A 15,501-nucleotide genomic window follows, 5' to 3' on the forward strand; every position below is an offset into this window, starting at 1 on the left:
AAATGATTAGATTATTGACTAGATTATTTATTTATTTATTTTAATGATTTTTATTTCTTGTTTAGGAGAGAGATTCAAGGTGTTACAAAATTCTTCCTTGGTGAGAATCTATTCACACTTGTATCTTTTATTTGTATACTTTTATCTTTTAGGAAAAATTATTGCATATGCGGAGGGGAGGAAACAGTGTGACATTGTATGTGGTTATTTTAATTGATTTTTTTATAAAAAAAATATATATATATAAAAAAAATAAATAAAATGATATGATAATTTGTAATGAGTATTAACAAATAAGGCTTAAATGTCACATCTTCCATATTTTAAGTCCGGGAACACAGAAATTACTCTTTATGTTTAGGGGCCGTATTTCCGAATGACCCCAACTTCTATTTTTTGTTTGTTTAAATTTTTTATTTTTTTATTTTTTTTAAACTTGACTTGGTATCCATCATCACCCTCTTGGAGGCCTGGGTGGTTGGCTTTACTGCTCTCTAGTTTGCACATATCATATGCTTGGTTTTAGATCCATCAAGCAATTGAAAATATGTATATATTAGCTGCTAAAATATGTAAGGGTTTAACAAGGACTAGCCATGGACATGTACACACCTCTTCAATAGCTGTTCATCTCTGAGAAAAGAATTAATAAAAAAAAAATCATTCCCTTCCGATAAAATATTCTGATTCTGCAACTCCATAATATGTCCATTTCAGATGTCGAGCACTTTGAAAGAGTCTGCCACCACTTTGAGCTGGTTTCTCACTCGTCTCCACCGTCTCTCATTTGCTCCCACGATTAGCGTGTAGTATCTCCCTATCCAAAATTCCCAGAATTGAACGTTATTAGAATTAAAAACTAACGAACCATCACATAACAATAGCCACCTAACAATTCACTTGGTATGTGAGAATTAAACCAAAATTCCCAGATTTGGTTATCTGTATTATTAATAAAAAAAATCACATTTTTTTTGTTGCCCACTAACATCACCAACCCTATCAGCAAGGTGTTACACACTACAATACAATAATCTCGGACGATCAGAGAATATTTTGAGTTGGATGGTAAATACAAGTTTATAATTGAAATTCATCATCAGCGGAAAGTTACTAAACTAGAAGCATATAATAATTTGGGAGTTATAGATTAAAACCAAGAAAGTGATATCATCATCTGATGCATTAACCATACCATTTCCAATTGCTATGGTTGCAAAAGCTGCTCGAGAAAAGTTTGGAGATGTAAGTGCATACTCAAAGGTATAATAGTTTTTCCCATCAATTGTTCGCTGCATTCATTAAAATGCCGTAAGATACATATTTGGAGCTCTAAATGATGTCTAATTTTCTTGGTTTAGTTAAAGCAGGGTGGGTGAAATGTTGCAAACCTCTTGCATGTCAAATACATTTGCCATTTGAGTCGGTGCTGAGTAAACACGTCTAACCAAATTGGAAACAACCTTCCAAAGCAATAAAAACGAGTCACAAAAACATCAATAAAATTCAGAAGGAATAAAAAAGGTGGGATTGTTTACCTCTTCCATAGGGCCTAAATCATGGATATCTCTCTTGTCAGTTGGAATAAAGCTCACCCGAACATTTTGTAATTGCAGATACCGGTCTTTGAATGCAGAATCGTGCCCTCTGAAATCAAATTCCTAAACAACAGACTTCATAAATTCTTTCTAGTGTACCAAAGAGTTGTCGCGGCCTAGATTTTGGCTTCTCTTTGACTAGTAAACATGTAACTTACCCTCCAATCTGAGGGGTAATAGTATGAATAGCCATCGGATTTGTCGACAAAAGCTTCATAGTTTCGTGGTATTTCTATGCAAAAAAAAAAAAAAAGAAAAAAAAGAAAAAAAAAGGCCCAATTAGCAAACATTAATGTGGTATTTCTAAAAAACAAAAATTATGCATAGGATTGTAAGATAACATAAGCGAAATGCCATTCTTCATGAAAATAATGTAATCATAAGAGCTTGGAGAAATGCATTATTCACAAATACCTCCATCTCAATTCAAACTAATTGGATGGGTAGTTTATGATTTGAAGGGAGAATAAAGTGCTCTCTCTCTCTCTCTCTCTCTCTCTCTCTCTCTCTCTCAACAAGGCTAGGGGGGTCAAGCATTCGACTCTCCACTTGTCTTTCCTGTGTTGTTGGCTTTGTTATGTGCATATGACAATGTGTTGGACTTTTTTTTTTTTTTTTCGTAGTTGAATGAATGTCCTATTTGTATTATCCTACAAATTGACAACAAAAAAACAAAAGGAAAAAAATTAAAAAACCATTATACCTTCAGCAATGAGTGAACTTGCAGGGCATGAACTCAAAGCTAATGCTCCTACTCCCAACAGTGTTGCCCTTCTCTTAGAATTTCCTGAAATTTACCATTATATAATCCAAAACAAGAATCAAAACAATCATATCTCACAAGAAGTTAGTTTATACATTCCACCTTTGGCATAACCAGCAATTTTGCATCAAATTTACAACCCTAATTTCAGAATTCACAAGACCAGAAGAATTTGTTATGAAGTAAATTCTTCAAGATATCATTATTACATCAAAGACATAAGCAAATCCCATGTCACTCATAAAAAACAAGAAGTAAAATACTTGAGCTATGTTTGGATATTGGATATGTGAAGGGATTTGTAGGGAGAAGAAAAAGTGAAGAGATAAAGAGTGGTAATCTTACTGTCTTCATCATAACTTGCGTCTCCTGAACATGTGATAATGTTTTGTGGAAAAATTGCAGTAACCCTAGTTGAACTGTATGAATGGGGCACATTGAACTGAAAATTGTGAAACATTGTATATAATTATATATCAAATTCACATACATATATTTATATTGAATGAAATTCACATATAGAGCAATTAGGCTGACCCTGTTGGAGGAGGATGATGATGATGGGGCCAAGGTCATTGAGAGTGTTGAAACTGCCATGTCTGACTCTAAGAAGCTGCTCTTGACTTGCTTTTAGTTTGATTAATTTGAAGTGGGTAATGCAAGGATAATAGAGTTTCACTTGCTTACTCCTTAGAGGCTGACAGTTTATTATTTGCAGCCCCAAAAATTGGATAAGAAGCTTTTTTGGACGAGAGGGATGGATGGGGTTTTACACGTGCGTGGCACGTGGCTCAAAATTATTTGATAGAATTAGGACCATGTAAAATACTGTTCAATCTGTTAAAATCGCATCAATTCATATCAATTCGCACGCGGTTTTAATTTTAAAATTTATAATCCGATTTCTAAGTCACTCTGCTTTGCTATGTTAACACATATATTTTTTAAAAGGTAAATTGCAAATACGGGTGCCTCTATTTACACACCTTTTATTTTAAGGCACATCATTAATTAGTTTTTTTTTATTACAATTTTAATCTCAAATAAAATGACCACAAAGGACAAAATATTATAATATACATCATTTATATAATTACCATAAAAGAAAATAATGAATATAATACACATCAAGAATTTCAATGGATTCTGCATAGTGGAGGCGGACGTGCTGATGCATATTCGGTGAATTGAAGTTGGATGAGAGGAGGCCTAAAGCTCTAAGCCTGCAAGGTTGGACTGAAATGGAATGATCGTGCTTTCTCTGCGGTGGTATCTTGACCTTGGCTCTTTAAGTCACCAAACCTGAATCTCCGTCGGCATCATCATAACCATGCGTCTAGTCCTTCGTTTAGGTCCATTTCCCTGTTCGGCAGTGACAATCATAGAAGCTTCTTTTGTGATTATACTCTCAACCACATTCTGATTCCAACAATATGGCACCAAGACAACAACAACCACAGCCACAAAGAAAAAGAGACCTCAAGACCAAAATTAGCAGTGTTGCGTCTTCCAACAGGAACCTCAAGACCAGTACCTCCAGCAGCAACATACAATTTGTTCGATTGACTAGTGTCGAACAGGCTCCAATGTTTCGGTTTCTAAGTGTCGAACACACAAAATCTGTTCGGCTATCAATAGTCGAACATGTTTGCTTTGTTCGACTCTCTACTGCCAAATACATATAACATTTTTTTTTTTTTGGCTGTTTCCAACTATGTTGAGCGCTACCAACGACGTCTTTGATGAGAAAAAAAGTGTATTGAGCAATGAGTCTTCACCACTGCTTTATTCTGAACATAACAAACGGGTTTTCACCGGTTTAAATAGAGAATAGAGGGGAAGATGAAAGATCGTGGGTGGGTGGGGTGTGTGAGTGAGTGAGGGTAAAGATGGAAGATTGTTAGATTGTAGATGAGGTGTCTGAGTAAGGGTAAAGATGGAAGATTGTGGTGCGTATTGAGCAAAACATTTATCTATCAAATTATTAAAGGTGTGCCCTAAGTAGTGGTTTGCCTTGAAATGGAATGTGGTGTGTAAATAGAGACACCCTACAAATATACCTCTTGAAATTTGATTAAAATACGAATCGCCCCCTGTGATTTTGAAAATTACATTCCACCCCCTGAGGTTCTAACTTTATAACAAATCGCCTCTTTTATTAATAAATCATTAAGTCAATTAACTATTTTTAATGATGTTAAAAATATGCTTCAATTAATAATTTAAGTAATTTTATTATTGTATAGGATAGTAATTATGAATTTCATTTTTTTAGTTAATTTTGTTAAATAAAAAATTCTAATAAAAAGGTATTTGTAATTTTTCAAACCACAGGGGGCAATCTGTATTTTAAGTAAACTTTAAGAGATGTATTTGTAATTTATCCTATTTTTTAACCTATAATGAAATATCAAAGTAAAAATAAATGTGCAATAGTATGTAAAATTTATTACAATTTTATAGTTATATATATGAAAAACATTATATAAAATTAATTTGTGTCATATATATGAAAAATATTATGTAAATTAGTGTTAAATAGTATACAAATGTTTGATAATTGGTTATAATATTTTTTAATCTATCAATCTACCCAAAACTGCTCAAACAACAATTTATCAATCCACCATTCTATTTATGATTTTAGTCTCAAATTACTCAAACCACACCCCCACACACCTCTGTATAGGATGAGGTGGAGGAAATGGTGTTATGCCCTCCATATAATTAAACCATCACATTTCAACTTGAGCCTTTCATCATTCATATGTTGGTTACCTTTTCCTTTTTAACTTTCTATATAAATTTATAATCTAAACATAATTTTAAAATAACCTCTTATTTAAGTTCTCTCTTTCTCATGGGTGGAATATAAAACTCAATATTAAAGAAGAAAATTTGTTTATATTTTGTTATAATAAAAATATGTGCACGAAATTCATACATAATATATTCAAAACATAAAAATTTTTTACAAAAGGAGACATGTAGATTTGAGATAAAGAAATGGGATTTATATGTGCTCCACACATGTTAGGATTTATTTTTAGTTTCATATTTATATCTTATTCTGTAAAAACTTTCTATGCGCTTAGGATTTTTCTATTAAAAAAATAATATATAATTCAAATTCAATTACACTCTTTATCTTAAATAAATTTGCATCATATATTAAATATTTTTTCATGTACAAATTTTATGTACTTTACATTGCTTATTTTGTTGGGAATCAAGGACAAAGTTATGGATTTTAAAATCGAAGAATGTGATTATTGTATGTCGATTAGTGCTAATCCGTTACAACTAATTTCTTTAGTTTTTAAGTTATCTACTCTTTATTTTTGTGCCTTCAAGTAGGTCTTTTTTACCAGTTAGTCAAAGGTAAGCAAGGTTTGTAGATATTACCAAATTATTTTATTTATTTATTTATTTTATGTAACATGATAGGTCTTATTATTTTTTTAAATAAGAAAAATCTTTTTTGTATATTAATACACACAGAAACTGATATAAATGAGTAAAATAAATTCGGTGATAAATATATTTTTCTATTAGTATAAAGAGACAAGTGGTTTATCTGATATGGTCTTATTAACAAGTATTTTAATGATACCATTAGGGACAATTCTTGAGTGTGTAAGTGTATGCTATATTTAATTGTATATATTTTTACAAATATACGTAAGTTATCTCACAAAATTGTGTAAATTTTTTTAAACATACGTAAGTTAAACCCATAAAAATTTTTAAAATCACAACTTATGTATATTTATGAGAACTTAAGTGATTTTGTGAGGTAATTTATATATATTTGTGAGAATTTACGCAAGTGCATATGGTATGAACCTTACACACCCAAATACTTCCCATATATTTTTTATGGTATACATTTTCCATAACTAATGAATAATTATTGTAAGTTTACTTTAAAAACAATAGTTAATAATTTTTTTTAAATAACTATAATTTTTTTATGACAAGTATTTTTATAAAAAAATATTAAAAAATCTTATTAAAGTTAAAAGCGTTAATATGCTAACATATTGGATTATTTTTTTTTTTTTTTTTTGACATGTTAAGAAATCATTTAAACCGTTTGTTTGTGTCACTGATGGTCATAACACTACAACAATTAACACTTTTAGCAACAAAAAAATTGGTCGCTAAAAGTTTATTTTTGGTCGGCAAAAGTTATTTGCGACTAATTTTTTTGGTCGCTAGTTTGGTTGCCAATTGAGGGTCGGCAAAAGTAATTCGCGACCAAAATTTTCATTAGTCGGCAAAAGTTGGATTTGCAGACTAAATTTTTGGTCGCTAAATATTTAATTACCACGACTAATTCATTTTGTCGCTAAAACACTTTGGTCGCGAAAAGTCATCTTTTGCCGACCAAATTTCTTAGTCGCCAATTGACACATTTCGCGACCAAAAAGTTTGGTCGCCAATTGTGACATTTCGCGACCAAAAAATTTGGTCGCCAACTGTGACATTGTGCGACCAAAATTAGTTTGGTCGCCAATTGTTACTTTTCGCGACCAAAACTGTTGGTCGGCAAAAGCGAGTTTCCACGACCAACAAAATTTTTGGTCGGCAATAGATGTATTTTTTGCGACCAAAACTCTTGGTCGGCAATTGTCATTTTTTGCGAAAAAAAATAATTTATTTGTCGCGACTAATAAATTGGTCGTCAAAGCAGGAAAATAATACACTTGTAATATTTAGCGAATTCATAATCAAAATAGGACGAATTCATTATCAAAACAGGTCTTATTATAAAATTTTCTATATCCAAGTTTCAACACATAACTCAGAAGCAGCAACATTGATTCCAAAAACAAGGAACAATTCACAAAACCCTATTCTAAACCCCAAAAAATAAAAAACAATTCATTCCAACAAAAATTTAACATAATTAGCATCAATTTCAAAAAAAAAAAGAACATCTGGTGTTAACAAGGTTGAGTATTGTTCAATATTGTTGTTGTTTTTTATGTAGGGCATCCACCTCCTTTTTTATGGAGGCTCCCACTATAAAAACAAAAACAAAAGAAGAAGAAGAAGAAACAAGTCATAGTAACAATCAAATTACAAGCACGGTTCAAAGTAGTACAAGTTCATATTTTTCAGGCATATTGTAGACAAATCCTCTTCATTGTTGTAATTACTTCTACAATCCAAAGAACCTAAATAACGATAACTATTTGTTCAAACTTCAGTTGAGGGGAAAATTCTGACATTTTCTCAGTGTGTGAGAGCTTTTGTTGTGCTGTGGATTCATGGTATGATGGTATTGTTTGATTAAAGTGAAACCACAGCACAAATTAAGAAGTGAACATAAGTCATTCTTACGTTTGCTGTCAAGAAGAACAATAAACAAGTAGGTTTTTTTTCTTGAACTGCTTCCGCATTTTGTTTTTCTAAAATATATGTCAAATAAAATTTATGTAAAGCAAATGTTTTCTCTAATATACTCTGTCATGACAATAATGTCCACCAGTCAGGAACATTTGACATCCCAATCAACTGAGTTAAGGGAGCGTATGATCATAATTAATGATTTTATCAAATTTACTAATACATGTATTAACTTACATATCTGATTACAGATTTGCTTTGAAGTACTTTACATACTACATGATCATTTATATTCTAAGATTCCAATCTTTATATTCTACACTGAATATTAGTTTTTCTAAATAACTGTAGAGATGTAGATCAAAAACAATCAATATGACTACCAAATAGCATGTTAGACTACTAGCCCAAAACATATAGGTGGTTTGGAATATTCTAAATAAGTGTACTTTTTGACTTTTTATGAAATATGAGTTTGGTATAGGTTGACTTTTTTAATATAATATCAAGTTTCATGTGATAAAATTGCCTTCTTCCTCCATTCCTTTGCTTAGGTTATATATATTTGTTATAGGCTTTGCTTGGATTTCAGATTTGTGGAGAAATTTATGGATGAAAAAAGAAATAGAAAAATAACTTTTATTTCTTCTTTTTTTTCCCTTAATAAATTTCTCTACAAATTCAAGATCCAATGTTAATGTTGAAACAAAAGCAAGTAGTCTAATATAGGAATGCTAAAGGTAACACGCAAATTATTATTATTTTTTTTGGGTGCGTACCTTGGGCTTTTTATCTTTGTCAATTAGCATAGCTCTGGCACGCTGCAAGTTTGATGTTACATGATTGAAAAATAAAATTATAATTTACAATAAGATAAAATAAAATTATATCCTTTCTGTACGTGTTCTGTGTCACTTTTGCTTTTTTGTCAATTTTGTTCATAAAGTTCCTAATTTGAGTCAAATTTATCCAATTTTAGATGACCATCTAAATCATTAAAGGATAATAATAAAAATAAAAAATGTTTCCTAAAATTTGAGTTTTGTAAAGTGACAACTTTATTAATTTAATACCTAAAATTGTAAGAATATGCTTTATCTTCTTCATTAGTGTATAAGAATTAAAGTGACGGAATTAAAAAAACTTGGGGAACTAATGTGACACGGAACACATACTTTGAGGATTATATGTAGATTTTTATTATTACTGCATTAATGATTTTAATAGTCCATTTGAAATAGAATTAATTCGATTAAAAAAAAAAGGAAACAAAATTAAAATTTCAAGAATAAAAAATGATACCAAATACATGTTTTAAGGATCATACACCTATTTTATCCTTTAGAATATATGAAAACGATAGATTCTATATACCTCATAGAAATCATTGTTCACAGTTCTTCGCATGAAATGACGACAGAGAGTAAATTCACGACTGAGACAATGTTCAAGCTTTAGCACCCTTCCTTCTCTAATCTAATCAAGAACCAAACAAGATTATGTTAAGAGTGAAATAAACAATGGTTGAATCTGTAGTGCGCACCTTCCAAGGGAGTGCATGATGCACACCTCAAAGTTTATGGTTTGATGTATGCAAAATTACAACTCAATTACATCAGGCCATAACTCCAACCATTAGTGACGTAGTCTTATCTAGGAGTTATGATCAGATGTAATTGGATCGTAACTTCAATAAAATTGTATCGTAAATGTGCCCACATCTTGTCATAATTGAAATAGATGCTCATTATGTACAAAAAAATTATATTCATACATAAAATTTATACAAAAAACTAGACAAGAATGATGTGACATTGCCATTATTATAAATAAATCTATCTTCAATAGTGTTTTGTTTTGAAATGAAAGATCCACAACAAGCCACATCATTATGTATGAAAATTATATATGAATTTTTTATTTGTATAGCATTACTCTTTTGTACACCTGTAAGAGGGTACACAATACAAACTGAGACACAAACAAATGTGCCCTCTCATCTTAAGTGTTGCTATAATGCACTTGTAGCAAGGAATTTTCCAAATGAATTCAATGAAAATAAGAGAACTTTTATTATTATTCTTACAGATCGTAAAGTAATTTTAAGACTTGTTGGTGAAGCTGACTTCAAAGAACTTATTGCCTCAACAATCCACTTTTCTGTTCCAGTTTCCATTTATTCTTCCTAAATAAAAGAAAAGAACCAGTGAAAACTTATTGTTTGGGTTAATTGCACTTTCGATTCCTAAAGTACATGCTCTTTGTCATTTGAGTTTTCAACATTTCAATTGTACTAATTTCATTGCCAAAGTATTGAATGTATCCTAAAGTAGTTCTCGAGCTGACATCATCCATAAAAGTTCAGAATCAAGGATAAATTTGGACACAAAAGATATACTTCAGCAAAAAGGTTATTGCGATAACTTTTTGGATGACGAAGTTCAATTTTGTTTCCAAATTGAGTTTTGATTCTGATGGCTAATACAAATGGTGTCGAACACGGGACCCTTTTAGGAAACATTTAATACTTTAGGGATGAAATTGACACAATGAAAATGTTAGAGACCAAATGATCCGTAGTGCATAGTTTAGGAATCAAAAGTATAATTAACCTTTTTTCTGAGAAGGATAGATATATAACAAATGGAATAATTTTTGACATGTTTACTTACTAGTGATGATAAGATTTCTTGAACTGTTTTTCTAGAAAAACACTTGTTGATGATCTCTACTCTGCTTATCAATAAATTTCACTAAAATCAAGAGTTTTGTCCATGATACAGTCTTATATATAAAAATCCACAACAAAAGCACTAGAAATGCATATAAAAACAAATTGGTGAATGAGAGCCAACAAAAGGTTGAAGTAAAACAACAATAACTAAGTTACCTTTTATGAAAGCTATCTTGCTTTGCATGTCCTTTGTATATAAATTTGCTGACGAGCTTAGAAATGGTCAACGTATCTGCAGTAACCAGCTCACATAGCGCATCTTCTAACGGTTGAAGATCCTAAGGTACAAAGGAAAGAGAGAGAGAGAGAGAGAGAGAGAGAGGGAGAACAAAAAATATATTCTGTATTACACAAAAAGAGTATAATGAAAAGAAAAATGTTAAATGTCGATTTATTGACACCATTTTGTATCTTCTCTACATAGGTTCCTTGGAAATAATCATTAAAAAAATAATGATCCTAGGGAAATAAAGCAGTGAAAAACCATTGCTATATAGCTTTGGACCTTAAAACCTTTAATGTTCCAATCCTTTTCTTAGTTGCAAAGTCACTTTCTGAAAAGGAGTTGTCTACGAACATTATTATGAACCAAGTTTTGATAATTATGTTTTTACAAGTCCAAATAAATGTCAGCCCCATCAAAAAGATTGTTGGCAGTAGGACTATGCAAGTGCTTATAAAAATAAAAAATAACAAAGTGAAAAGCAAATTAAAGCAAATAACAAAGTGAAAAGCAAAAATAACAAGTGGCATCCCAATAACTTTGGAAACCCAACATGGATGTAACTGTTTCAACATCAGGCTCCTCTTTATCAGAACTGTTCATAAAAGCAAATTAAAACTCAAAAAGGCTATATTCAAATTATAATAATAGACCTCTTTTCCCAACTTTAGTATTATTAAACAAATCTCCTATTCTCTCCACTCAAAAAAAAAAAAAAAAAAAGGCTCAGAGTTGGTTAGCAGCAATAATAGTCATACACAATCTACATCTGATCTCTTCCTATTACCATAAAGTTCCATAATAGCGTTCACATTTGCCCAACACCTATTTAGCACAGTAAAATCTCATATATTTTAAAACTTTTTTTCGAAGTCCAGAGAAATTTAGCTGAACCCACTAACTCAAGTGGGTTGTATAATTCAATACAAACTTGAAAACATTGTGGAACTAAGGTGTGTACATTTGTGTGTATATATATTTATGTATATATGTAAAGCTCTATAGAGGAATGGTGCAGTAAGTTTTGGTCTACAAATTTGGATTTATATCTTGTGGAACCAACCAAGTTTTGATATACATATAGATTTACAGCACCATTCCTCAACACACACATACACACACACACACATATACTATTGTACACATTTTTCACATAGTTGAAACAATTATACATAAACATACAAATAGAATCATACTGATGAGGGTTTGTGATGAGGGATATCAATTAGATAGTAATTAAAAACAACTAAAGTGATTGAAAGAAAAATGATGAGCAGATCACAATATGTAGATAAGCAAAACGAGACATAAAGATCGAAGAAGCAGATCATATAGAAATTCATCACAAGCACACATACACCTTATGGTATATGTAGGAATATATACATATATATATATATATATATGATTTTTTTTTTAAATTGGGGCGCTCAAACCTGGTACCATCATCTCTAGATTTTAAGAAATACAAAGAGGGAGATCTAACCTAGGGCTTTGACAGCAAAGTATGTGATCTGTCTCATTTTAATATCTAAATTACACATATAGACCAAATTGAAACTCTTTTTATGTATTCGGGACTAAATTGACAGAGTTTAAACAAAGGGGATCAAAATACACAAATCTCATATTTAGAGATTACAAATGTAATTAACCTTGTACATATATATTATATATACATTATGTATACAGACCAAACAGATAAGGAAACAAATCCAAAGAACAAAGCAGCAAACCCACTAAACAAATGCCATACAAGGCGAAGATCTGAGATGAGATCAAAATTCAATTTGATGGAGGAGGTTACACAAACCCAATCTTGGGGTAGAGCTAAATTATGTCCTATAAGAGTTCTCTATTCCTCCAGAAAATCTGATCTTCCTTAATTTTATTGCTCTGTTTGAATTTTTTGTTTTTTACATCCACATGTAAGCGTACTGATGGGCACAAAATAAAATTCAAACTCTGGCAATAATCAACGCATTCACATTTTAATATATGAAGTTAAAAGTTCCAACATAGAGAGAGAAAGAGGGAAGGAGATGAGAAAGAGAGTGACCAAGAAACTGAGGATATATATATATAGAGAGAGAGAGAGAGTGGAAGAGGGCTTACCATCATGTAATGGTGGTGGATATAGTGGTGGTGGTGGTGGTGGTGGTGGTGGTGGTTGGTGTAGCCCTGGATTTTCCTCTAGCCATCAGTTTTTCTCTGGCATCACTCTCGAATTGACTACACCAACCTTTGGCAGGACCACCACACATTCTCAGTCGATCGAGGGTCCATCTCCTCCTCAACTTGGCTCGCACGAGAGAGACGCAATAGGGATGAGAGCAAAGAGAAATATTGATCGCTAGAAGGCGAGGTGAATAGAGAACAGAGGAGATCAGTTCATAGTCGGATATAGATTGTAAGAGAGAAAGAGAGACGCTGCTGAGAGAGAGAGAGAGAGATGAGCGACTGAGAGAGATGCTGCCGCTGCTGGACGCCGCTACACGCCGCCGCCTCCCTTGCCCTACGCTGTTGAGCACGACTAAGAGACAGATGAGCGACTGCGAGCAAGAGAAGGAAAAGAAAAAGGGCGGGGGGGAAATTTTGCGAATAATTTGTTGGTTTTTTTTTTTGGGAATAATTTTTTTTTTTTTCCAGGTACAAAACGACGTCGTTTTTACTTTGGCAACCAAATTTTTTTTGTCGCCAAAAAATTTTATTTCCCCCCTCCCTGTTTGAAATTTCCCTCCCAAACACTTTTGGCAACCAAAACACCATATTACTCGCAAAAAAGGTACCTTCGGCAACAAATTTTTTTAGTCGCTAAATCTCAATCAACGCCGACTAAAATATTAGTCGCTAAAAGTACAAATTTGGCGACTAAATTTTTTTGGTCGCCAAAATGTAACCTTTGGCGACCAAATTTGTAGTTGGTCGCGAAAAGCATACCAATTTCTACGACTAACTCATTTTTGGTCGCCAAAATGTGACCTTCTGCGACCAACTCATATTTGGTCGCCAAAAATATTGATCATTCGCGACTAATTAATATTTGGTCGCCAAATGTCATTTTTTTGCGACCAAAATTTTTTTGGTCGGCAAAAGTGGTCGCCAAATGTGTAAATTCTTGTAGTGTAATTAACCGCAAAAATCTATTAATAACTACAAGCAGGATGATGGAGAAATTATTCAATACTCCTGAAAGAATACTCTATTATATCTACAGGTTGAGACCTAAATCAAATGTCTTCTAAGACTCTAATACAAAAGTGATATGTCCTATAATTTAGACCAGGATGATAGTTGATCCGGAAGTTCATGTGTTACACCCTTTTGTCTTTTATTTTTTAAATTTTTTCTAATCCGGTTTGGTGAAAATAGAAGGCAATCAAAAGAAGCATTACTCATGGGTCGGTTTTTGACGGTTCAGTTTGTGGTTTAGATCCGTTCGCATGTCTGCGGTTTGGAAAAAAATTGAACCTGCAACCATGCGCAATGTGGATTGTGGTTTGTGGTTTGTGGTTTGTGCGGATAGGGTTCGTGGGTATACGAGCGGTTGCGGATAGTTTATGGATTGGATTTTTCCTTTAAAATTTTATTTTTGAGCTTGTTTTTTTTTTTTCTATTTTTTAAATATTCTTATTGAGACTTTTCACCCTATTTTTTAAATATTATTTTGGACTATAAAATCACATATTTATTATCATGAAATCATTATTTTCTAAATAATTTATCCCATATAAATTATAGCCTATCTATCCAATTTATTTTCAGAAGAAAACCAACAATAAGTACAGGTTAGATCAATCAATTCACTCACATTCATTTTGAAGAAAAGGTATAAGCTAAACAATTTATACATATACGGGCGGGTGAGTGCGGGTACGAGTAAAATCCATGACTTGTCTGCAACTCACAAAACAAAAAAATCCTATGTACGGGAGGTTCAGGTTGAATGGTTTTCGTAGGTCGGATAACTCTATATTTAACCCTAATCAAGGGGTTGTACCAAAACCTTAGAATTTACCCAATTATTAATTTCAGAATTTTAAAATTAGTGGATATGTGCTGAACACCAATTATAAAAAATAAAAATAATAATACAGCGTTGTTAAATACCCCCAGTGGGGGTCGACCCCCAGTGACATGGCGGATCCCCATTCGTTGAAACAAAAAAATAAAAATAAAAATAAAATAAAAATAGTTTCTTTTTTTGGGCCAATGGTGTCTCTACACGCACGACCCCCAGTGACCCCCACTGGGGGTCCTAGGCATTTTTCATAATAATAATAACAACCGGGCCACCACAAACGTCTGTTTGTTATCTCTCTGACCCAAATTCAATTGAAAAAATGGAGAAATTAATTAAGACAAATGCTTTACTCTAAAGTCAACTCTAATGAGTTAACAGTGAATTTTAGTCACTGTGATATGATGTGATATTTTGATCTTTACTGATTTATTTATTTTCTCCTTAACCAAAATTAGTGATTAATTAAAGCTCAATCTTCACACACTCAAAACACACAATCATAGACCTATCTCTCTCTCTCCCTCATATGTAGATTGCATAACTAGGTATGCATCCTCTCTGTTAGTTTTAATGTATAGAGAAAGAGAGAAAATAAATTATATGTATTGAATGTATTATTGATGTATTTTACAAATGTTGAATTGAGCTCCTTTATAGAGGAGAGGAGTCGAAAGTGGCACTACAATAAAGCAACATTATTAAAGCTAACATCCACTAACATTACAGCTAATACACATTTTTCGTTTTCCTTCCTCTACTCTGCTGTCGGTCTCTTCTTCTTGCCTTCATCTTAGGTGACCCTTG

At 32.1% G+C, this 15,501-nt stretch overlaps 1 protein-coding gene across 1 annotated transcript; it reads right to left on the minus strand.

The window, feature by feature from the left end:
• Positions 1–537: 537 nt before the first annotated feature.
• PNSL1 (PsbP-like protein 2) lies at positions 538–3,158 on the minus strand. The gene is made up of 8 exons (XM_082874703.1): positions 2,899–3,158; positions 2,707–2,803; positions 2,302–2,385; positions 1,757–1,830; positions 1,539–1,661; positions 1,392–1,463; positions 1,196–1,292; positions 538–817 (listed from the first exon to the last, which is right to left on the minus strand). Exons 1-8 carry the CDS (start codon positions 2,956–2,958, stop codon positions 714–716), a joined length of 711 nt encoding a protein of 236 aa, XP_082730829.1. The 5' UTR covers positions 2,959–3,158; the 3' UTR covers positions 538–713.
• Positions 3,159–15,501: the final 12,343 nt, after the last annotated feature.

The sequence above is a fragment of the Camellia sinensis genome, chromosome 1 (genome assembly GCF_055761805.1).
Source record: "Camellia sinensis isolate YWXY chromosome 1, ASM5576180v1, whole genome shotgun sequence".
NCBI lineage: Eukaryota > Viridiplantae > Streptophyta > Magnoliopsida > Ericales > Theaceae > Camellia > Camellia sinensis.